The sequence below is a fragment of the Halichoerus grypus genome, chromosome 14 (genome assembly GCF_964656455.1).
Source record: "Halichoerus grypus chromosome 14, mHalGry1.hap1.1, whole genome shotgun sequence".
NCBI lineage: Eukaryota > Metazoa > Chordata > Mammalia > Carnivora > Phocidae > Halichoerus > Halichoerus grypus.
Genome location: NC_135725.1, coordinates 33637997 through 33664750, shown reverse-complemented (window position 1 = coordinate 33664750; position 26754 = coordinate 33637997). Strand labels below are relative to the sequence as shown.

The 26754-nt window shown below is 37.6% G+C and overlaps 1 protein-coding gene across 11 annotated transcripts in view; it reads right to left on the bottom strand.

Annotated features, from left to right (window-relative positions):
* KDM4C (lysine demethylase 4C) overlaps positions 1 to 26754 on the bottom strand; it is a 459189-nt gene that overhangs the window by 236701 nt on the left and 195734 nt on the right. The window contains exon 10 of one of the 11 annotated variants that reach the window (XM_078062217.1): positions 10903 to 11270. The exons of the other annotated variants lie outside the window; for them this stretch is intronic. Within the exon in view, the coding sequence (XP_077918343.1) occupies positions 11232 to 11270 (39 nt within the window). The 3' untranslated portion in view covers positions 10903 to 11231. Of the gene's footprint in view, positions 1 to 10902; positions 11271 to 26754 lie in introns of those variants that run through there. 11 annotated transcript variants of the gene reach the window in all.

Here is a 26754-nt window from a genome sequence, read left to right as displayed (position 1 = left end):
GGATCGAGCCCCGCGTCAGGCTTTCTACTCAGCAGGGAGCCTGCTTCTCCCTCTCCCTCTGCCCCCTGCTGGTGCTCTCTCTCAATCTCAAATAAATAAATAAAATCTTTAAAAAAAATAAAGAATATGAAATGGATGTGTGATTTTAGATATTTCCCTACAAGTTGCCTTAATTTAAGCTCACAGATTCCTATGCTTGCACAGTGAAAACCACCCTTCTATTTTACTTCCTACTAGTAAGTATTCTCTCATTAAAATGATATAACTTCCAAAGTGTAGTAATGGAGAAAGGAGCCATATAAAGAAATCTCTTAGAAATTCCATTTTTTAACATTTGGCATTAAGAAACAGAGATCAAAAGATACAAAATGTGGATAAATATAAAAAGATTATCTAGGAGAGTAATTCAGGCAGAATTTAAATTAAATAAGCCAGTCTTCAATGATGTGAAGAAAATATGAACTACACCATTTCTTGAGTCATAAGCAAAAACCAAACAAGATTCCCTTTGTCAATAAAATATCAACAGAGTTATATTCCTAGTGTTCAAAAATCTAAATCATTAGCTCCAACAGTTTGCAATGAAGCTTCTTTTTAATCATTTCCCAAACATTCAAATACTCCTCTGGACTGAGAAAGAGCTGACCTAGGAATAGTTGAAAAAGTGATGGTAAGAAAAAGTAAGATTAAATAAAGGAATAGGAATATCTCAGGGAAAGGAGGATGATGGAAGTACAATCAACTAGAAGAATGTATAGACAGCTGCTTAGGGAGGTAAGGAAGACTGAGAGATGAAAAAAGGGATGCTGCTCTGGAAGAATGTGTGGGAGGACAGACAACAGGGCACATTACAGGGAAAAGAGCAGATCTCATAAGTTTAAAAGCAATGAAATCACTATCAATTCAGAAGTTGTTATTTTTCTCCACTGTTATTCCTATAAGACATCAGGTAACTTCCCATGTATCATTATCTTTCCTGGAATCATCCTCATCCTCTTGTTATACCAAGCATCTTAATCTAGCTAACATCCTTCATATTTCACTTTAAATGAATAGAGACTAGGTCAGCTCCCCCTACTATAAACAATCTGATTTCATGAATATGTAGCACAAATAAAGGTTGCAATTAAGGACTTAGTTGTGTGATTATTTTATAAATGCCAGTCTCTCTTATCTGGGAGAGGACAAAGATTGTGCTTATCCTGCTCATCACTACAACTCTCAACCAAAGTGGTCAATAAATACTTTTTGAATGAATTAATAAATTGAATGACAAAATATGGCATCCTTTGATATATTTCAACAATAAATTATTAACACTAAAGAAAGCATCTGTTTGCACTTCTTTATTTCCTTCTTTCACTGTCACTTCCAAGGTGCACTTACTAAATGCTGGGCATTGTTCTAAGCACATTACATTTAAATTCAACTTTAAGAGGCTGGAATAATTATCATCCCCACATAAAAAAAAAAAAATGAGAAAACCAATGTACAGAAAGGTTAAGTAGCTTGGCCAAGGTCCCTCGTGGAGCAAACCCAGAAACCCTGGTTCTATAATTCATTACTAATTAATTATCAAAATAATGTCCAAAAAAACCTACTGAGAATAAGTATCCTATAAAATATTTAAAGGTCTAGGATTTCACATTTTAGTTATGCAATTCTCACATATGTATAGTGAATTAAAAAATCTCAGTAACTGATTCTTTTTTTAACCAGTCTTTTATTTTATTTTATTATGTTATGTTAGTCACCATACAATACATCATTAGTTTTTGATGTACTGATCCACGATTCATTGTTTTCATATAACACACAGTACTCCATGCAGTACATGCCCTCCTTAATACTCATCACCAGGCTAACCCATGCCCCAGCCCCCTCCCCTTTAAAACCCTCAGTTTGTTTCTAATAGTCCATAGTCTCTCATGGTTTATCTCTCCCTCCGATTTCCCCCCTTCATTTTTCCCTTCCTTCTCCTAATGTCCTCCATGCTAATCCTTATGTTTCACAAATAAGTGAAACCATATGATAATTGACTTTCTCTGCTTCACTTATTTCACTTAGCATAATCTCCTCTAGTTCCATCCATGTTGATGTAAAAGTTGGGTATTCATCCTTTCTGATGGCTGAGTAATAGTCCATTGTATATATGGACCACATCTTCTTTATCCATTCATCTGTTGAAGGGCATCTCGGCTCTTCCCACAGTTTGGCTATTGCAGACATTGCTACTATGAACATTGGGGTGCATATGGCCCTTCTTTCTCTACATCTGTGTCATTGGGGTAAATACCCAGGAGTGCAATTGCTGGGTCATAGGGTAGCTCTATTTTTAATTTTTTGAGGCACCTCCACACTGTTTTCCAAAGTGGCTGTACCAACTTGCATTCCCACCAACAGTGTAAGAGGGTTCCCCTTTCTCCACAACCTCTCCAACATTTGCTGTTTCTTTCCCTGTCCATTTTTGCCATTCTAACTGGTGTAAGGTGGTATCTCAATGTGGTTTTGATTTGAATTTCCCTGACGGCTAATGATGATGAACATTTTTTTCATGTGCCTCTTAGCCATTTGTATGTCTTCTTTGGAGAAATGTCTGTTCATGTCTTCTGCCCATTTTTTGACTTGATTATTTGTTTTTGGGGTGTTGAGGTTGAGAAGTTCTTTATAGATCTTGGAAATCAGTGCTTTGTCTGTAGTGTCATTTGCAAATATCTTCTCCCATTCTGTGGGTTGCCTCTTTGTTTTGTTGACTGTTTCCTTTGCTGTGCAGAAGCTTTTTATCTTGATGAAGTCCCAAAAGTTCATTTTTGCTTTTGTTTCACTAGCCTTTGGAGATGTATCTTGAAAGAAGTTGCTGTGGCCGATGTTGAAGAGGTTACTGCCTATGTTCTCCTCTAGGATTTTGATGGATTCCTGTCTCACATTGAGGTCTTTCATTCATTTTGAGTTTATCTTTGTGTATGGGGTTAGAGAATGGTCAAGTTTCATTCCTCTGTATATAGCTGTCCACTTTTCCCAGCACCATTTATTGAAGAGACTGTCTTTTTTCCATTGCATATTTTTTCCTGCTTTGTCGAAGATTATTTGACCATAGAGTTGAGGGTCCACATCTGGGCTCCCTATTCTGTTCCATTGGTCTATATGTCTGTTTTTGTGCCAGTACCATGCTGTCTTGGTGATCACTGCTTTGTAATATAGCTTGAAATCAGGCAACGTGATGCCCCCAGCTTTGTTTTTCTTTTTCAACATTTCCTTGGCAATCTGGGGTCTTTTCTGATTCCATACAAATTTTATGATTGTTTGTTCCAGCACTTTGAACAATGTCATTGGAACTTTGATCGGGATGTTGAAGGTATAGATTGCTCTGGGTAGCACAGACATTTTAACAATGTTTATTCTTCTGATCCATGAGCATGGAATGTTTTTCCATCTTCTAGTGTCTTCTTCAATTTCTTTCATGAGTGTTCTGTAGTTCCTACAGTATAAATCCTTTACCTCTTTGATTAGGTTTATTCCGAGGCATCTTATGGCTTTTGGTGCTATTGTAAATGGAATCGTTTCTCTAATTTCTCTTTCTACAGTTGCATTGCTAGTGTAGAAGAAAGCAACTGATTTCTGTGCATTGATTTTGAATCCTGCCACATTACTGAATTGCTATATGAGTTCTAGTAATTTGGGGGTGGAGTCTTTTGGATTTCCCACATAAAGTATCATGTCATCTGCGAAAAGAGAGAGTTTGACTTCTTCTTTGCCAATTTGAATACCTTTTATTTCTTTTTGTTGCCTGATTGCTGTTGCTAGGACTTCTAGTACTATGTTGAACAATAGTGGTGAGAGTGGGCATCCTTGACGTGTTCCTGATCTTAAGGGAAAGGCTCTCAGCTTTTTCCCATGAGGATGATATTCATTGTGGGTTTTTCACAGATGGATTTTATAAGCTTGAGGAATGTTCCCTCTATCCCTATACTCTGAAGAGTTTTAATTAGGAAAGGATGTTGTATTTTGTCAAATGCTTTTTCTGCATCAATTGAGAGGACCATATGGTTCTTTTCTCTCCTCTTATTAATGTGTTCTATCACATTGATTGATTTGCAAATGTTGAACCACCCTTGCATCCCGGGGATAAATCCCACTTCGTTGTGGTGGGTGATCCTTTTAATGTATTGTTGGGTCCTATTAGCTAGGATTTTATTGAGGACTTTCGAATCCATATTCATCAGGGATATCGGTCTGAAAGTCTCCTTTTTGATGGGGTCTTTGCCTGGTTTGGGGATTAAGGTAATGTTGGCCTCATGGAATGAGTCTGGAAGCTTTCCTTCTGTTTCTATTTTTTGAAACAGCTTCAGGAGAATAGGTATTATTTCTTCTTTGAATGTTTGGTTCAATTCCCCAGGGAATCCATCAGACCCTGGACTCTTGTTTTTTGGGAGGTTTTTGATTACTGCTTCAATCTCATTCCTGGTTATGGGCCTATTCAGGTTGTCAGTTTCTTCCTGTTTCAGTCTTGGAAGTTTATAGGTTTCCCGGAAGGCATCCTTTTCTTCCAGGTTGCTTAATTTATTGGCATATAGTTGTTGATAATTTCCGATAATTGTTTCTATTTCCTTGGTGTTAGTCGTGATCTCTCCCCTTTCATTCATCATTTTATTAATTTGGGTCCTTTCTCTTTTCTTTTGGATAAGTCTGACCAGTGGTTTTTCGATCTTATTAATTCTTTCAAAGAACCAGCTTCTAGTTTCGTTGATCTGATCTACTGTGCTTCTGGTTTCTAATTCATTGATCTCTGCTCTAATCTTAATTATTTCTCTTCCAATACGTGGCGTAGGCATCGTTTGTTGCTTTTTCTCTAGTTCTTTAAGGTGTAAAGTTAGTTGGTGAATCGGAATTTTTCTATGTTTTTGAGTGAGGCTTGGATGCCTATGTATTTCCCCCTTAGGACCACCTTTGCAGTATCCCATAGGTTTTGAACCGATGTGTTTTCATTCTCATTGGTTTCCATGAACTGTTTAAGTTTTTCTTTGATTTCCTGGTTGACCCAAGCATTCTTGAGTAGAGTGGTCTTTAGCTTCCAAGTGTTTGAATTTCTTCCAAATTTTTTCTTGTGATTGAGTGCCAGTTTTAAAGCATTATGGTCTGAGAAGATGCAGGGAATAATCTCAATCTTTTGTTATTGGTTGAGACCTGATTTGTGACCCAGTATGTGGTCTATTCTGGAGAAACTTCCGTGTGCGTTCGAGAAAAATGAGTATTCTGCTGTTTTAGGGTGGGATGTTCTGTATATACCTATGAGGCCCATCTGGTCCAGTGTGTCATTCAAAGCTCTTGTTTCTTTGTTGATTTTCTGCTTAGATGATCTGTCTATTGCTGAGAGTGGAGTATTGAGGTCTCCTACAATTAACGTATTGTTATCAATATGACTATTTTGGTTAACAGTTGGCTTATGTAGATGGCTGCTCCCATGTTGGGGGCATAGATATTTACAATTGTTAGATCTTCTTGTTGGATATATCCTTTAAGAATGATATAGTGTCCTTCTGTGTCTCTAACTACAGTCTTTGGTTTAAAATCTAATTTGTCTGATATAAGAATTGCTACCCCAGCTTTCTTTTGCAGTCCACTGGCATGGAAGATGGATCTCCATCCCTTCACTTTTAGTCTGGATGTATCTTTAGGTTCAAAATGAGTCTCTTGTAGACAGCATATGGATGGGTCCTGTCTTTTTATCCAATCTGCAACCATGTGCCATTTTACGGGAGCATTTAGGCCATTCATGTTGAGATTGATTACTGAAAGGTATGAATTTATGGTCATCATGTTGCCTGTGAACACCTTGTTTCTATAGATTGTCTCTGTAAATTTCTGTTGTAGATCACTCTTGGGGTCTTTCTCCTTTTATAGAACCCCCCTTAATATTTCTTGCAGGGCCGGCTTAGTGCTCACATATTCTTTCAGTTTCTGCTGGTCTTGGAAGCTCTGCATCTCTCCATCCATTCTAAATGACAGCCTTGCCGGATAAAGTATTCTTGGCTGCATGTTCTTCTTGTTTAGTACCCTGAATATGTCTTGCCAGCCCTTTCTGGCTTTCTAGGTCTCTGTGGATAGGTCTGACGTTATTCTGATTTTCCTCCCTCTGTACATAAGGAATCTCTTCCCGCTAACTGCCCTTAAGATGGTTTCCTTGGTTCTAAGATTTGCGAGTTTTACTATTACATGCCAGGGCATTGGCCTGTTTTCCTTGATCTTGGGAGGGGTCCTCTCTGCCTCTAGGACACAAATGTTTGTTTCATTCCCCAGATTAGGGAAGTTCTCAGCCTACAATTTGCTCAAATATATCTTGTAGTCCACTCTCTCTCTACACCCCCTCTGGGATTCCAATAATTCTGACATTGGAACATTTCATGGTGTCACTTTTTTCTCTGATTCTATTTTCATGGATTCTGAGTTGTTTTTCCCTTGCCTCCTCTTTTCCCTTTTTATCTATTAAATTGTCTTCCAGGTCACTAATTCGTTCTTCTGCCTCATTTACCCTAGCTGTTAGATTATCTAGATTAGATTGGATCTCATTGATAGCATTTTTAAGTTCTGCTAATTCAGCTTTCATTTCTGCCCTTAGAGACTCTATGTTGCCATTAATCGATTTCTCCATTCTAGCTATTGTCTTCACAGTTGCTAGCCTGAATTCCATCTCCGACATCTTGGTTATATCTGCATCCATCTGTAGATCTTTGGCATAAGTCATAATCTCTGAGTCTTTCCTATTTTGGGAGTACCTTCTCCTAGTCATTCTGTTGAGGGGTGGTTGAGGGAATGTATAGAGTCCAAATTATTGACCACAACCCAAGCAAGATGCACCTGTTTTATAGGGACCTTAGGGTTGCTGGCCTCTTGTTCTCCCAGCCTGTCTTCTGGGTTAGGGGCCTGGCTGCACTCTTACTCAGGCAACCCTGCTTGGGCAGAGTTGCCCTGCCCCCCTATTGGGAGGGGGGGGGATGGGCTCAGTGGAAACCAGTTTTTTGGGGCTTTTGTTCTCTGGTAGCTTTCCCTAGCGGCTTTCTGTGTCTCTTCCGAGAGTCAGAGCAAAAGAGATCATTTCCAATGCTCTGCCTCAGAGCAGAGAGATTGCAGTCCATTCTTCAGTGAGCTCTCCAGGCCACACTATCTCCATTTCTGTCTGTGCTGCTATAAACTGCAGCATCCTGGGTTGTGCGACCCTCAGCAGCACTCCCAGTCCTCACCTCCAGGTTGGGGCACAGGGGCATGTCTCTGCCCTTTGTGCTTCTAAAACCGCCAGCCGCCCCCAGTTCCCCCTCGTGGCCCCACCGTTCCAGGTTTCAGTCTGGGGGTCTGCCCTAAAGTCCGTTCCCCATCACTACCAGTCTGCGAGTCTGTGCCCTGTCCCCAGCACAGGAAACTTTTGTGCTCCTGTGTTATTTCACCTTCCCGGTGCCAGTGCAGCTGGCATGGCAGCTCCTCCCCCTTCCATTTATCTTCCAATATCTGCCTGCGGAATCAAGGCTCCCCGCTTCATATTTCAAAACCAACCACCCGCGATATTCTGTTTGTAGAGATCCAGATCTATCTTATTACATCTCAGGCTGATTTCGTGGGTGTTCAGAGTGGTCTGGTAGATATCCAACTCAATTCTGGGGACCAGTTGGAATTGGTCCCCTACTACTCCACCATCTTCCAGACCTATCAGTAACTGATTCTTGATGCTGAGCTCTTCTTTTTTAGTAACTGAAAATACTACATGAGATTTTAAGTAAATTAAAGTTTTCATACTACCTATTGCTTTTACATATTGCAATCCTGATGCCCAGAGCTTTTGCTGGAAATGAACAAATCTATGTCAAGACTAAGGTAGTCAGTAAAGCAGATGTCTTTTTTTTTTTCCCTTATAGAACAAAGAAATAAGCATCCTATTTACTGAATTTATCATGATGACTACAAAAGATTTACTATGCAATGCTAAAAACATTTATAGCACTTTTTTCCTTTAATAAAATCCAACTGATTAAAATGACCACTGTGCATACTTTGTTTAGAAAAGAAACCATAAAGTATCACCTTCATATGACCTAATTATGTGATTACCACATTAAGTTGAAAATCTCAATTACCCTTAACTTATCTGAGTATCAGTGGACCGGTGCCAAAGTTCAGTTTGTATTCTGAACACTAGGAAACTGGAAAACTTATCTACATTTGGTCTTCAGATGCATTAGATATAACTTTTTCTTACCCTACTGCGAACTAGATAAAACACTGCCACAGGAAGTGGAACTTGTGCTATTCTGTAAAGATTTCTAATTCAGGATGTTGATCTAGGTTCACTCAAGTTTTCACTGGGTACAAGACACTTAGATATATGCCTAATAATCTTCCATTCTTTTCTAGCTTTCTTCCGTCAATTTATTTCATTTTTTTCCATACTATACACATAGCGCCACCTGTGCTCATCCTGTATCCCACCATGACTCCATGATCCCCCACCACTGACCTAAATAAATAATAGAGTGAATGCTAGCAAAAATAACCCAACCAATAGCTGATTTCTAAATGAACTTGAGAATGCCCACCATCATTTCATGGTCTTTGATTAATGCATACACTGTTCAGGAGCACACAGAAACTGCATTGACAACATTCTTCAAACATTATGGGCTAGTAAGGGGAAAAGCTTAAAATGATGGCATTTTCAGGGCACCAAAGTGACTCAGTCAGTTGAGCATCTGACTCTTGATTTGGGCTCAGGTCATGATCTCAGGGTCGTGAGATCGAGCCCCATGTCGGGTTCCATGTTCAGTGGGGAGTCTACTTGAGATTCTCTCTCCCCCACCTCTAAAATAAATAAATAATATTTTTTTTTTTAAATGATGGCAATTTCTACATAGGAGAAGCAATAACATGGAAAAGTAACTGTGGCGATAAGCAGATGACAGAAAAGTAACATTAAATACCATTACAGATTAGTTGGTTTTTATTTTTGTTTGTCTTTGACAGGGGCACAGACCTTTACTTTGCACATTACACCCACAAGTTTGAATTGTGATAATAAAGATTACTTCTATAAATAATTCTGAACTTAAGTCACTAGTTCAAAATAAAAGAAGAAAAAACTGTTTATGAATTACCAAGTAATTATGCTATATTCTTTCTGCTGAGAAATAGTTAAAAATGTGACTTTCTATAATACAGAAATTTTATAAACTTTTTTTTGACAGTTTGTACAATCAATTCCATCTCTGATAGAAAGTAGAAGGATAACTTTCAGTAGCTGATGTGCTAAACTTGTGAGCAAACCATCTGATTCTTCTCTCTATGCTGATACAGGATCTTCAATTCCTCAGCTTCTCTTCAGTACTGCACATATGTAGCAACATGATGACAGGACTGTACTATGTAATTACCACTAGGTAATATAAAACCATCCTTTGTTATTTTGTGGCTATTCAGCACAAGCAATATTTAACTTTTAAAAAGAAAAAGAAAAAAAAGAATTTTACATACTGCCTTTAATAAACCAAAAATGTTTCAAATGTTTGAAAAGTAGTAATTCTGATAGAACATAAACAAACTTGCTGAGTGGGGTAAGAGACACTGTAATGTAGTTCAGTGTCAGCCTAAGAGAAAGACAGTGAATTTGAGAGTGCTCTGAAAGCCACCTCTCCCCATTTTCTTGCACAGCACCCTGTGTGACTCATGCTTAGTCCATCCTACCGTGTGTATTTAGTACTTACTTCTCTCTATGCTTACCTGTCTCCCACACCAGTAGCGCCCACAAGCACAATGGTTCTCAACTGCAGGCTATCTGCCCCCCAAGGGATACCTGAGAATGCCTGGAGACATTTCTGGTTGTCCAGTAGGCAGAGGCCAAGAAGCTGCTAAAGATGTCGAGAGTGCTGAGGTCAAGAAATCTTGCACTAGTTTAGACTGCCAGAGGACAGGGACTGTCTACTACTTGCAGCACTCTGCTCACCCCTACCCCCAGGCACACAGCGGGCACTCAAATATGGGACAAATGGTTGCATGTGTACATGAAAATTCATGTCAGTGTGAATTTTTAAACCATCGTTCTCTATGTGACACTCTTTAAAGAGTTTCCTTTTCTTCCTCCTCCTGCCTCAGAGATGTTGTGGACTGAGACAGTGCACATATCTGTGATTAATGTCAAAACTGCAGTTCTACCCTGAAGCAAAGGGGTGAGGGGGAAGGCACACTGGCCAAGATTCCAGTTCCTCCATGCGACATAGGAAAGTTCTTAACCTGACAAGGACCTCTAGCGACTTGAAGCAGATGACCTCTCAGACTTCTGATTGGAAGGATTACTTTAATCATTTTTACATCTAAGAACATTCACCTCATGTAACAATTTTCCACAGGGGCTACCCAGCTTTTATTACGGCAGTCAAGGCCCTGCAGTATTTTACACCTCGGGCACAGCTGCTGTCAAGTCTGAAGTAACCATAATCTTTAGGTCAAGCTTTTATTTCACCATAAAAGGCTTTAAATATGAACATGCCTGGTGATAAATTAGGTTGACAGGCATTTCCTTTTACTCTGATTCAAAGGAAGACATATATATCTATCATGTTGTTTGGTGTAAACAACTTACGAGTGTTGTCATAATTCATATAGCCTAACTAGACTACAATTTCACAGAATTAACATACCATGGCTATAAATTACAAGTCACTTACACTTCTTGGAGTTGTCTTATGAACTCTAATAGGAACTCATAAATTGAAACAAATCTACAGAATGATAGTAGCTGTGCACGTCTTCAGTAAATGTGACCAGTGTAAAAACCCATGAAATGGCTTTTCCAGTTGTTCAGTGTAAATATGTGGCTGTGTTATCCAGTGGCACTATGCTACAATAACTACAAACAAGACAGAGTCAGAATGCTTAAAGTTCATTAGGCCGGTAAAAATTCAGAAATAACAATATAGGGCATATTCTCTAGGAGCCCATGACAGACATCATCGTCTAAAATGCAGAAGAAAATGACAACAATGCAATGAGACAGACCAACACTCTAAAGAGAGAAGGGGCAACTGACACCCTCTCCTCCATCTGTGGACGCATGAGGAGAAGGGGCCCAAGACTGGAGGGTGGGACTCTGCAGGCATTTTCAAAAACTATAAAGCCAGGAAGAAAGCTTGGGGGCTCTCCAGCTCTCTTCTCACCTGTTTCTTTTAGAGAAAGTATCTGGGGGTAGAGCTCTCTCAGGTCAAGTCATTCGGTCTTTGGGTTCCTGGATAGCTCTGAAAAGGGATGAAAAAGCATGGGAATGACTATGAATGATTTATTTTAGGTGTTAGGCTTTGAAAGGGAGGCATAAAAAGGATCTTATGATTTCCCTCTAGGACTCTACAATACCTTCTACAAAACCCTATTTTTTCCTCTCTAGTGATGCTATCATATGAAAGAAACCATAAACTTTATAACTGAACTATTCAAGAGATGAAATGATACCTTACTCAGAGCTATATTATTATTTGTCCTTAGCTACTGTCACAATAATTAAGTGATTTCCACTAAAAACACTCTTTTGGTAGTCTTCTGTAATTGTGTTATTGTTGTTAATTGTTTGGCAAAGTGTGGAGTTGACAGGAAAAGGACAGAACTATGAATCAGTCTGGAAAACACCTAGTTGGAAAAAACTCTTCTTTGCCCTGCAATGAAAAGAGAATCTACCAGCAATTAAAAAAGTAAAAGGCAGCTTTGCTATAGCAAAGCCCCAAATGTTGCTTACAAAACAAATGGACTAGCTGAACACAACTAATGCTTGCCTATCCACAATCATTCCTTCCCTTGGACAAGTAATATACTTGAAGGTCACACCATCTGACAGTCCAACATCTCTGTGGCCCTCAAACATGGATTCTGTAGGTTTCTAGTGATTATACTTTTACTACTACAACCATAAACATATGTACTCCTACTGTGTGCATTTTACTGTAGAGGAATGTGAGGTTCAGAAGGGCTAGGTGGTTTATATAAGGTTGTCTAGTCAGTAAGGAGCAGAGCCAGTGTGTAGACCGAGCTCTCTGACTCCAAAACTGAGCACATACCACCCTGTCATCACGCCACCTCACCTGACATAGCTCCATTGTAACATGGACACCCTGGTTCCATTTCCCACAGAGTAAAACTGTGCCTCTATTAGAGAGTATCTATCACACCCCACATCAAGTTTGTGAGAACGAATACCCATTCACAGAGGCATGCATGACAGAGATCATCTGCATCACAAGACATTTCTGGGAAAGAACCATGGTTCTATGCACAGAAGAAAAAAATGGCCTTCTGAGAAGCAGTAGTCTCTGTGTTACAGCTCTTACCATGGTGGTGGGATCATGACCCGCAAATACTCTTTGATGACATGGCTGCCACCACCGCTGCTGCTGCCATTACTGCAGAGAAAAAAATTTTCCCCTAATTTCATTATGCTTTTGACAAGCTCTAAATTGGCCAAAATACAGCCCTTTTTTGCCTGGAAGGAATGAGGTCCCAAAAGAAAGGCTGCAATGAAGAATGGACAGGCAAATGCCAAAAATCTCCATGAAAATTAGGACGTAGATTTCAGTCTTGCAACTACTTATTTTGTAAAGAAAATGAATGGTAGATTTAGTTTGAAATATTTATAATAAAATATATTAAAGGATTTGTGATTGAAATAAATATCGAAAGTGATGACTGGTGGTATTTTGCAGAGCATTATCTTTCTAAGCAGTTGTGTGCCAGAGAGAATTTGCACATGCATTTTCAGGGCATTACAAATAACAGAGCCTATACCAAAGTCACTCTTTTCTAAGTCTAGATGCTGCCACCTGAAAAATATCACAAACAAGAGGTCATGCTTCATGCGAATCTATGAAGTGAATCAGGAAAGCCGGCAGGTCCCTTGCCTGTCTTAACCAAGTATGAAAGTGCAACACGTGCTCACCATGAGGAAGAGCACAACTCAAACCAGCCTATCCCTTCAGATACCATCTCAAAACTACAGCCACGCCTGAGGATGCCGGGGAAGGTGTGGTCCTACAGACATGGCCTCAGGGCACTACAGAGTCCCCGATGAGGTCTGTGGCCGAAGAGAGGAACACCACTTCATGTGCTCTGGTAAAGGGAAGAAACATCTCTGCAACCAACAGGCAGGCCAGCAGGTTCTCCACCTAAAGCTACGTAGACATTTGAAAATGCCAGACATTTGAAAATGCTCCTGAGCCTAGTCAGATCTCACAGACCAAGTGGCCAGCAATCTTTTTCTGAAAAACTCCAGATAGTAAATATTCCAGGCTCTGTGAACCATAGGATCTTTGTCCCAACTACTCAAGTCTGTCATTGTAGTATAAAAGCAGCCATAGATAACACATAAACAAATATGCACAGCTGTATCCTAATACAACTTTATCTACAAAAATGGCAGGAGACATAGCTTGCCAACCCCTAACTTAGAAAAACAGGTGAGGTGGCATTTGACTCTTTGACTAGGCAGTCAACACAAAATTAAAAGACAGGAGTTATCAGCACCCATATCACCATTTTTGAAATAACTAAGAGGCTCTGGAAATAAGGCACAGTCAGAAGTGCTACAGCTCTGGTATATCTCCAACCCAAGCTAAAGGCAACTGGCTGTAATGTGCCACATTATTCACATTATAAAGACGGAGAATAATTTTGTGTTAGACAAAAATGTCACCATATCCCATCTGAGGTTAATGACTTGCTATGGAAATTAAAGTTAATACATCAAATTATGAGACAGTTTGACAGAAAGAGAGTATTTTTCCCCACAATTCAGTTAATCGATTTGGTACTGCTGGTAAGGTAAATGTGGAAACAAGCCAAAAGATTATAACTATTTCACAAAACAAAAAAAGAGGAAGCTGAAAATTTTTCAAGTGCTAAATTTTAAAAACCGTTGTGCCATTAATTAGAAGCTCGTCACACTCTCCTTTCCAGGAGACTTACTTGATAAGACTGCAGCACAAATTCCATGCAAATCTGCCAGCAAAAGAATGGGAGAGCTGAATGATTAAGTGAATCCAGATCAGAGACATTCCGCTCAGCTCTTAGAAGCGCCTTTACACTCAGCTCTGTGGAACCTGAGTCATGGTTCACTGCCCTCCATGTAAAAGAAAGGGCAAAACAAGGGCAAGCAACAAAACGGTGGACAGTTTTGCCTCCATTCAGAGGTGAAAAATAAAAATGTTCCAACATACACAACTGTGCATTGAGCCTTTCATCTTTCTGTGCTTCATCCCACCTAAATAACTGAATGATTATTTGTCTCATATCACTGACCAAAAAATTATCCTTTTAAAATTCTGTGTCCATTCCTCCCACCCCATAGAAGAATTTCTGCTAAAACACAGGGAGGCATCCAGACATAAGCTCTACACTAGAAATCCAGAGGATTCCACTATCCAGTTACCAGCACTGTCCTTTTAAGCCTGCATGCACTCACTCTGTTTCTGAAGGGGAGGCCCAGTGATCCAGCACTGACCTTCCAAAGTATATGATTGTTCACACTAGCAAACTAAGCATTCCCAGTCTTTGACAAAAACTCCCTAATGCCTTCTGAGTAACTAGAGATGAAAGCAAAATAGTTAGGGCCAGACGCCAGCCTTCAATTCTCAAGCTGCCATATTCTGTCCCTAGCCAACTTAACCCAAAATTGAACTGAACAAGAATTTTCTGATTTTTCCCAGGTTCTAAAACCCATGAAATAGGAAGAAGGCATAACAATTCTGACCACTTAGAGATTCTGAATGAACTGACAACAGTTACTGGCTTTGATTCTCCTTCTTTTGGGCTTAGGTATTCTTTAAAAATTACTTAGAATGGTAATAGACATTCTTAACCTTGTAGAAATTGCTGTTTACAATCTGATAAAAAGCTATGGACACAAACTCCAGAAAAGTGCACATATAAACACATGTGAGAATCTTCCATATAATTTTATAGGGCTCACAGATCACTAAGTCCTCTCCTTGGACCCCAAGTTAAGTACCCCTGAAAGGAAAGGATAAAAGATCATATCCTGTGTATTTTGTCTATCTTACTTGGCAAGTAAGTGTAGCTACCAGAATAGTTCATTATCACATAAAATCTTTAATTTTATTCAATATATGTGCAGGAATTCTACAGAGCTTTAAGAAAGCACTGAGATAAATAAAAGCACAGCCCCACTTTTCTAGGAACATAAAATAAAAAAAAATGTAGTCCAAAGGCTTTTACATGACCAACTACCAAAAAGAAATTGAAATGAAGCCCCAGGAAAAAGCCATACTGCATGGGGAAGGGTGCTTCTGCTACGTAAAGTAGACATTGAAAGATACATTGGTTCATAACCAATAGAAAATAAAGGGATTGAAGGTAGGGAGAGAACAATTCCTTTAGAAGGGGTGCTGCCTGGTCAGCTCAATATGAAAATAGAATAAGGTACAGCGCTTGGGTAAGAAAAGAGCACGGAAGGCCTCTGTGGGAAATACTGCCTGCAGACTACCCAACAGCTATGCCTGAAAGTATATGGTGCCCATAGTAGAAGCAAGGTGAGATGGTGGTATTTACTATCACCCAGAACTAATTCGATAACAGCACTTAAAAACTCTCAGGTCTCTCAAAGCTCACTAATCGTATCTGAGGATCAGTAAGCAAAGGTCAGCATGAATTGGCAAAATGTTTGTATAACATCATACAATGAGACTTTTATTAGAAACAAAATGTTGCTCTCTTAAATACATATTGTTTTCAAAATGAGCTATGAAAATCAATTTTATGTTTCTTACTCTAATAAAAGAAAGCTTGATAGTCTAGGTAGCTTAGGACTGTCTCCAGAGCAATTTGAAAAAACAAAGGGATTGATTAGATTATTACTTTGGAAGGATTGAGTGCTTCTCGAAAATGAATGCAAACAGCCAAGTTAATTCAAACTATGGGTCAAAGCAGAATAAATCATGTTTAAGTCTCTCAATTTTATCTTCAAAAAGTAAAGGCAGGGAGTCTTTACTCCATCATGGTTCAAAATGGCTGAGTAAGCTAAAGTGATTAAATAAACAGACTATTATATGCCATCAGTTCAATCAAGTGAGAACACTCTGGCTGTCAACTCTGAGTGAAAGGAAGATGTTTGATGCTTTTCATAATAAATATCCATTCATAAAATGTGCTGAAATGAACAAAAAAGATCTATTGCCAAGATCTTTCACAGAGAAAAGTTGGCAAGAAATTTTCTAACATCTAAAATAGAAAAGTATCAATTAATCATGAAAATGGCTCCAATAATGTGCTATATTTTGTTACATATTATCATATTCATCCTGATGCTTTAAACCATTTATAAAAAGACATCACATAAAAATGCAAGTACTAGGCATCTCAGGACGCAAAAATTTTAAAAAATATGTGTTTGGTCCCCACCCCAACTGCAAAATTAAAACATGCTCATTGGAGTAATGTCAAAAAGTAACAAAGGATACCATGAGGAAAATAATAACCACCTAGGAAGAACCACAACCTTTAATGTACTTTTTGTCTTTTTTTTTAAGATTTTATTTATTTATTTGACAGAGAGAGACACAGAGAGAGAGAGGGAACACAAGCAGGGGAGTGGGGGAGGAAGAAGTAGGCTTCCCGCTGAGCAGGGAGCCTGATGTGGGGCTCGATCCCAGGACCCTGGGATCATGACCTGAGCCAAAGGCAGACGCTTAACGACTGAGCCACCCAGGCGCTCCTTTAATGTACTTTTTGTACACTCATCTAAGTGCACTTCTGTCACGGGAACCGTACTTCACATGAGGTCTGTCTTAGAACACACTGAACAAGGTCCCGTGGCACTAAGTATTCACCTAACAACACTGTTGAATGGCTCCACAGTATTTTTCTATGTAACTGCACCAGGATTTATGTCACTAATCCTCTACTGCTAGACACTGTCAGCTGTCAGGCTGTTTTGTTTTGCTGTTTTAAATAATGCTACGTTGAACATCTTTACAAATAAAATCTTGCATGTATCTGTACATTTCTTCATATCTATTTCCTTAGCTCAAATTCTTAGAAATAAAATGCCAGATCATAGAGTATGCACATATTTAAAGTTTTACAGACATTTTCTCAAATTTCCTTTCATAATATTAGACCAATTTACAATGTCACTAGCAATACATGTCTTAAGCCAACTCAAGTTCATCTTTATAAATAGTTATATTTCTTAAAATATGAACTAAGTAATAGAATAAAATCATATTATCCTACTCCTAAGAGGATAAAGAGGAAGAAACAACTAAATATGCTTAAAATGACAAAATATGTCAATTTTCATAAATTGTGTAATAACACAAAAACTATTTAAATAATATTCCTGGTTACTGCTTTTATGACTTTACTCCCAATTTGCATACAAAGTACATGCAAAGTAGTAAATTCCAGGGCGCCTGGGTGGCTCAGTTGGTTAAGCATCTGCCTTTGGCTCAGGTCATGATCTCAGGTTCCTGGGATTGAGCCCTGCATCTGCTTCCTCCTAAGCGGGGAGTTGGCTCGTCCCTCTCCTTCTGCCCCTCGCCCTGCTCATGCTGTCTCTTTCTTGCTGACTCTCTCAAAATAAATAAAATCTTTAAAAATAAAAAAAGTACTAAACTAAATCACACAAATGTTTTCATTTTATTTGTAAATGAATTTGAATGTCTCTACACTGCATGCTTATTTTATTCTTAAATGTATAAAATATGTGAATGATAGTCAAATTCTTAATGTAGTGTTTTTTCAATGTTATTTCTAAATTGTATACTTATATGTCACTGTCCCATTATAATGACCTATAGCACTCAACTAAAATGGTCAATTCTGGTTATAAGAGATACTCAACAGCCTCCACCATAAATATGCATTGTTGACCCCACCCAGTTCCCAAGACATTCTTCAACTTCTTAGAAAGCCAACTCCCAGCAACAAATGAGATGTAACAAGCGGTGCCCATATTTCATGAGATGTATCAAATCCCCCCATGAGCAGCAACTGAAGATAATTAGATCATGGCTAGAGAAATTGATATTGGGCTTCTGAGTCCAAAAGAAAAGGTTCATTATGGTTTTGTTTTTTTTTTTAAGATTTTTATTTATTTTTTTGACAGGGAGAGACACAGCGAGAGAGGGAATACAAGCAAGGGGAGTGGGAGAGGGAGAAGCAGGCTTCCCGCTGAGCAGGGAGCCCGATGCGGAGCTCGATCCCAGGAACCTGGGATCATGACCTGAGCCGAAGGCGGACGCTTAACGACTGAGCCACCCAGGCGCCCCATTATGGGGTTTTAATTTACAGCTCAAAGGCATATATATATGTGGCCTTGGAATTGTCATAAGTGAACTATCAAGAAATATGAATCCTGTAGGCTAGAAAAAGCCCAAAATACCGAGGACCTGATGGAAAATGGCACATTAAATGAAATATAATATTTGGAGAGAATAAAAAGATAAAAAGCTTCTGCTGTCCCTTCAACCCATTAATCCAGAAGTTGAATATAGGATCTTACAATCTAAAAGGAAGAAGAGCACTTTATCACATTCTAATCCCTTTTCATTAAAACAAACAAAAAAGAGTGAGGAAAGAGAAAAAGGGAAAAGTCATATATATCGTCATCTTTGTTATTACCATTTGCCTTTCTACAAGGTCTACTTGTGTACATGTACCTGTGTGTGTACATCCATACATATTTTGACCCAGAGCATAATTCTACTGTTTACATTATCAAATAATGTATTATAAGAAATTACTATTACTGCTGCATCTCTTCCAAGGAGTTAGCTAAAGCTAATGAATGCCATCAAATAATGGCTACAGAATTCAGACAGTTATGCAAAGTTACTTATATTAAAAAGAAATAAATTTCTGGTAAGTCACAAAACAGTTAACTTTCTTTAATGCAGCTAATTGGTAACTCTTAAGATTACAAATTCAAAAGACTGATACTACAATTAATATCAGGTAAACTTATTTCCATTCAGAGGTAACCATAAAAATGGGGATTTATTTTATAAAGCTAAATCCAAACTCAACTGAATAAGAGATGCTACAGCACCTCTCCTAGAATAAACAGGAAACCAAATTACATTTGGAAACATAAGAATCAGTAAATTTATAATGAATAAGTAACAAATATAGGATGGAAAGACCAATAAAAACAATGAAAACCCACACACAAATGCAAATGATTATAAAAGTGTACTGCAGTGGTTGTCAGTCCTGACACATATATAACTTCTTAACAAGTTTGTAAAAAATACCAATGAACAGTTCACATACCCAGAGATTCAGACTTACCCGTTCTGGGATGGGGTCCCAATACCAATTAAAAATTCTCCAGGTGACCCCCATATTAGAAGACGATAAATAGGTTAGAGATAAACTGGTTAAAAAATTATTTTAAAACTCAATTTCAAGTAAACAATTTGAAACAAGAAGACATGCAAAAAATTAAGTTTGCAAGGCGCCTGTGTGGCTCAGTTGGTTAAGCGCCTGACCCTTGGTTTTGGCTCAGGTTGTGATTTCAGGGTCCTGAGACAGAGCCTGTGTTGGACTCCCAAGAGTCTGCTTAAGACTCTCTCTCTCTCTCTCTCTCGGTAAGTGATACCATAAAGCGAAACAACATTAGAATAATTGGGATCCCAGAAGAAGAAGAAAGAGAGAGGGGCAGAAGGTATTTTGGAGCAAATTATAGCAGAGAACTTCCCTAATTTGGGGAAGAAAACAGGCATCAAAATCCGGGAGGCACAGAGAACCCCCCCTCAAAATCAATAAAAATAGGTCAACACCCCGACATCTAATAGTAAGACTTACAAGTCTCAGATACAAAGAGAAAATCCTGAAAGCAGCTCAGGATAAGAGGTCTGTAACCTACAATGGTAGAGACATTAGATTGGCAACAGACCTATCCACAGAGACCTGGCAGGCCAGAAAGGACAGGCATGATATATTCAGAGCACTAAATGAGAAAAATATGCAGCCAAGAATACTTTATCCATCTAGGCTGTCATTAAAAATAGAAGGAGTGGTAAAAAGCTTCTAGGACAAACAGAAACTAAAAGAATTTGTGATCACCAAACCAGCCCTATGAAATACTGCTTAAAACAAACAAACAAACAAAAAAAGACTCCCTCTCTCCCCCTCTGTCCCTCCCCCACTGCATGCTTGCACTCTCTCAATTAAATAAATCTTCAAAAAAAATTAAGTTTGCTCTCTGCCTCACACCATACAATGAAATCAATTCTAGAAAAGAAATTATAAAATTAATAAATGATAATCTAAATGACTGTTACTACAATATTCTAAAGTAAGGAAAGGCTTTTTGAGCGTAACACCAAATGTTGAACATACGGGTTACAAAAGAAAACTGGCAGATATGACTATCCCTAATTAAATACAAAGCTCATATAACATACCAAGAAAACACTAATGAGAAAATAGAATGTAAAGGACAAACAGGAGGAATTTTTTAAAACATAAAATGATGAATAAAGATGAAAATGTTCAATCTCTTATAGAACTCAAAGAAATGCAAATGGAAGCAATTTCCATTTTTCCTCAATAAAATTAGAAAAAAAAAATAGTGTTCATATCCAGAGCTATGTAAGGGTACAGAGAACTAGGCAGGGAAATATAGTTGTAGAAATTATAAACTGACATTCTTGAGAGAAAATTGGCCCAAGACAGTGAATATAAACATCTTCCAGAGATTGTCCTGGGAAAGACCTAGAAATGAATTCACATGGTTATATGTTTGTTAATTTACAATAGTATAAGATTCTCATTTGATTCTGTTAAAGGAATGATCCCCTCCATTTAATTTTCCTTCCCCTTACTTTACATTATGTCAGGTAGCATTAGAGTAGCTGCTAGAAAACTGGGATCTGGCCAAGAAGCAGCCAATTTGGGATGCATTTAATTTGAGATGAGAGGTAAAATTTTATATAGAAGTAATGAAAAGGCTTTAGGATTACCTGGTAATCCAATTAATGAGAAAGAATGAAAAAGACAGGTTTTCTGATTAGACATGAAATACTAACATCAACAACAACAAAAAAGTAAAACTCATAATGTACTACTTCAGTGACATACTGGTTAATGAGTGCCACCAATTCAAAAAATATATATTCATATGTATTCACAAACACACTCACATAAACACCTTGAAAAGCCTGGAAATATTATAGCTTGCATATGAAAGAAAAATGAAAGAGGTTTATCGCAAATCTGGACATCAATCCTAAAAACATGCATGTCATTATAAATAATGAGTTGTGACAATTAAAAGAAATGTGGGGGTTTTTTTTAAGATTTATTCATTTATTTTAGAGAGAAAGAGTGCACATGGAGGAGAGGGGCAAAGGGAAAGAGAATCTCAAGCAGAATCCACGCCGAGCGGGAAGCCCGTTGCGGGGCTCGATCTCACCCTGAGATCATACCCTGAGCCAAAGCCAAGAGTCAGACGCTTAACCAACTGAGCCAACCAGGAACCCCTAAAAGAAATGTTTTAAAACTAAATAACAGAAAAAAAATTTAAACAATGCTGGAGAAAAAATGAATCATCTTTCTATACTCCCTAGAAAATGTTACAAAATTACTGTGATATGAAGTGGAAATCAATGATAGGCAGCCAAAAAAAAGTAGGAAATGTTATAGAGGGGTGACATGTACATTTCTATATAATTAATAAAATTATATAATTATATAATTAATATAATATAATATAAAAAATAAAATCAAAATATACTATTAAATATTAACAGATCCTACTTTGCATAATCTATTGTTTTAAATTTAAATGTATCTTAGATTAAAACTCAAGCTCTATTTAATAAAATATTATTAGATTTAAGCCATATTGAAAATCTGAAAAGATAATTAAACATATGTATATCCTTTCCAAGAAGTATTCAAAACCATCTAATTTCAGATTAATTCTCAGATTATAAATTTAATAAGCACATCATTAATCTTGGTAAGTAAATCCTACTTAAAAGGTGATGACTTTTGTTAAAATTAAGTTAGCTAATTTAATCTTACACCATTTTCTTTTTAATCATGAGTTCAAGAAACAAACACATAAGCAAATGAATATCAATACAAAATACACCAATGGTGCTTTTAGATACTTTGCAATCCCAAAATCACTTTGAGCTTATGCTGCCCAAAATAATATTTATATATACATTTTCACAGCCAGAGTGTCAGGTAAAAATAATTTAATTATTTAAAAGGAAGGTTGGACTGATTCTAACTAATAAAAGAGAAATTATATTGATCTTTTATTGTTCACCTAAATGAGCTGACTAAAAAAGAGCGTGTGTGTGGGGTAGACTGAGAATGAGAGACCAGAAAAGGCTACTCAGGGATCAGGATGGAGCAAGACAAAATAAAACATCATTGCACAACTGTGCTAAAACACAAAAATAAGAACACTATACAAACTACAATAACCTAATATAATATTCCCAGTTCCAGCTAACATGAGTACAATGCTACTTCTTTACCAATTACAGCTTTAGCCCACTCTGTTCCTCTTGCCCGATAAATTATTAAGATAACAGATCATACAATTGCCCCCATTTTCTCCCAATATCTAATCCAAACCAAAACCACTCTTCCATTGAACTCCCCCAAATTACTGAAACAACCCCAAATCCAATAGTAAGTCTCTACTAAGTACACATAATTCCCCATGGTGTGCTGTTGCCTCTGTTGCAAAGAGGCAACAGATTCTACTTCATTTGACTATAAGCTTGTTCCTATGGTCTGGTTTAGAGGGCATCTACAGAAAATATACTGAAGTCAATTTTCTTATCCAAAAGTAACCCATATGTTTTAGAAACATTTAGAAAAATGAACAGAATTTTCACAATAAGTGCCAAAATACTTTGGTAACTTTCATGTATTTTATTATACACTAATATAGGTGAAAAAGTAAAAAAGACGAGCCAACTCTAAAGAATCACCAAAAGACACAGTGCATATCTCTTAAACCATGATTTGAAACTATTAAAGATGTTGTCGTTCCATCACTGATGTGCATGAAATACTGCAAATGAAAATCAATTTGTTGCTGGAGTGGGGGTGGGAGTGGGAGGGATGGGGTGGCTGGGTGATAGACATTGGGGAGGGTATGTGCTATGGTGAGTGCTGTGAATTGTGTAAGACTGTTGAATCACAGATCTGTACCTCTGAAACTAATAATACATTATATGTTAAAAAAAAATAAGAAGATAGCAGAAAGGGAAAAATGAAGGGGGGAAAATCGGAGGGGGAGTTGAACCATGAGAGACTATGGACTCTGAGAAACAAACTGAGGGTTCTGGAGGGGAGGGGGGTGGGGGGATGGGTTAGCCTGGTGATGGGTATTAAAGAGGGCACGTACTGAATGGAGCACTGGGTGTTATACACAAACAATGAATCATGGAACACTACATCAAAAACTAATGATGTAATGTATGGTGATTAACATAACATAATAAAATAAAATTTAAAAAAAAGAAAATCAATTTGCAGAAGGAAGTTTAACACACTCGCTTCCAAGTACTTAAAGGCTTTAACTATCACTGCAATATTAACCACTTCCTGGCACTGCCCAGGCCTTCTGAATTTGGTATAAATTCAAATGTAAAGATGTAAATTCAGAATACAGAGCCAATTCAACAGCACCCTCTGCTTGCAGGTAATTTAATTTCATTTTAGAGAATGTCTTAAACATCATCATTCAACAAAATCAATCTTTAAAACTGTGCCATTGTATCTGATAAATATATAAATTTAAGCTAACCTGAAAGAATACATTATAACATCTTACATCTAAGCCAGGAATGACTGAAAATTAGCAAGGATCCAGGTAAAAATCAAGTTTAGACAAGTACAACACAGCCAAGTACAGGTAAGTGGATCTCAAACTTTAGCAAATAAGAGAAACACCTGGGGGAGTTTGTTAAAAAGCACAGGTTTCTCTCAAGTATTCTCAATTCTGGTTCAATGAGTCCTGAAACGAGGCCCAGAAATCTGAACTTTTTTTTTTTTTTAAGATTTTATTTATTTATTTGACAGAGAGAGACACAGCGAGAGAGGGAACACAAGCAGGGGGAGTGGGAGAGGGAGAAGCAGGCCTCCCACCGAGCAGGGAGCCCGATGTGGGGCTCGATCCCAGGACCCTGAGATCACGACCTGAGCCGAAGGCAGACGCTTAACAGCTGAGCCACCCAGGCGCCCCCAGAAATCTGAACTTTTAACAAGCATTTCAGTTGGTTCTAGTACAGAAAGCCGTATTTTCACACACTGCACTGAAATACCCTTTAGTAGAAGACCAAAGTGTTTCTACTGGGGCAGGTAATTACTTGTGTAACTCTTTAGTGGTGTCCTATTTTGTCAAAGAAAGAACAAAATTTTAAAAATAATTTTTTCAAATAATGATGACTAAAATGTTTACAAATTTCTAAAGAAAATTTACTTCTCTTAATATTTATGCTCTAAAAATGTCTATAACTTTTCTTCTGATTAAAGGAAATCATGTTGGATTGTTTCAAACTTGGACGATAGAGATAAGCACAAAAGATTAAAAATCTCCTGGGGTGCCTGGATGGCTCAGTTAATCGGTTAAGCATCTGCTCAGGTCAAGATCTCAGGATCCTGGGATCAAGCCCTATGTAGGGCTTCCTGCTCAGTGGGGAGCCTGCTTCTCCCTCTCCCTCTGCCCCTCCCCCCCAGAGAGCTTGCATGCGCACTCTCTCTCTCTCTCAAATAAATATTTTTTTAAAAAAAGGATTAAAAAACTCCTGAAATTCTATCACAGAGGTAACTACTTCTTAGTATTTTAGAACATTCTTTTTTTTTTTTTCCTATGCTTCTATGTTCCTCATCTTGAACTTTATTTCACTATATAGAATAACAGGACAAAACTCTCAAAAGAAAGACAGATTGTCACTAGATATAGGCCTTCATTTACAAAAGTATATAATCATATTAGTAAAAAAATCCACAGACCTAAAACAAGGAAAAAGTAGCAGTTAGTTCACAAGTCCTAAAGAAAGAAATACCATAACTGAGGGAAAGCACAATGAGGCACAGTTTATGCTAAGCCCATGCCTTCTTGGGAGAAGTGATACTCAACGAAGTTCAGGACACATGAAATATAAACGGATACTGTCTTATGTAAAAGAAGTAGCCATAAGATTCTGTACCTAACACCTAGATTACAAAAGTTTTAGTGGCTACTAGCTGTGAGGATAATTACAGAAGAAAAAAAAAAACTCTAAGGACTAAAAAATGAGAAAAATGAATACAGCAAACAGACACAATAAGAAAGGGAAAAGTAAACCAAATGTAGATATATTTTTGATAAATTATAAGAAACCAGTTTCATCTTTAAGAATTAGTTTACTTTTCCCTGAAACTTTTAGGTAATTATATTTTCCCTGAAACACAATATGGCCAAACCTATCCTAAAGGAGATGAAAGCACATACAGTCAGAATAACTACTCTGCAAATTAATATCCACAGTCCCTTCAAAAAGGACTCCTTGTCACCTGGACTCAAGTCTGTAAAGGAACAGGGGTCATGCACGTGCAGAGCAGCATGGTGCCACAGTGCCAAGCTCACTCCAACACAGATAAGGAGGGCTCAGGAAGGAGGTCAGTGTGCAAACCAGGAAGGCAAATCCATCAGCAGCATCCAAGCAAAAAGAACAAGCTCCTATGTATACACACTAATATTTAACTTCATTATAATGAGTTCTCCTTACAGAAATTCTAAGGAAAGATAATTAGAATTTTCATCACTTCTTAATTTCCTTGGAACTTAGAAAGCTTTATTATGCACACAGATATCTTATGCATACAGGTGTTCAGTAGAGGCTTGCTTCTTATTTATTTATTTTATATTTTAATTTCAGCAGAATTAATATACAGTGTTAAATTAGTTTCAGGTGTACAATACAGTGATTCAACAATTCTAAATACTCAGTGCTCATCGTGGTAAGTGTACTCTTAATCCCCCCACCCACCTCCCCTCTGGCGGCTATCATTTTGTTCTCTATATTTAAGAGTCTGTTTCTTGGTTTGTCTCATTTTATCCATTTATTTCTTAAATTCCATATATAAATGAAATCCTGTTGTCTTTCTCTGACTTATTTCACTTAGCACTATACTCTCTAGATTCATCCATGTTGTTGCAAATGGCAAGATTTCATTCTTTTGATGGCTAATATTCCATTATATATGTATATGCATATGTATATACCACTTCTTTATCCATTCATTGATTAATGGACACCTGCTCTGCTTCCATAATTTTAGCTACTGAAAATAATGCTGCTATAAACACAGGAACACAACTTTTTGAATTAGTATTTTCATATTCTTTGGTAAATACCTAGTAGTGGAATTACTGGATCATATGGTAGCTCTATTTTTAATTTTTTGAGAAATCTCCATACTGTTTTCCTAGAGTGGCTGTACCAGTTTTCACTCCTACCAACAGTGCATGAGGGTTCCTTTTTCTCCATGTCCTTGCCAACATTTGTAGTTCCCTGTGTAGGCTTTTTTAGTTTAAACCTAACTGATTACTCTCACATGCCCAAAACATAGAAAATCAATTTTCAAAGAATCAGATTACAATAGCAGTAAAACAAACAAAAACAAAAACAAACAAACAAAACATATTTAACTATCTAGTTGACTGAAGGAGCACCAAAGTTGGAAGGGAGCATATTCAAA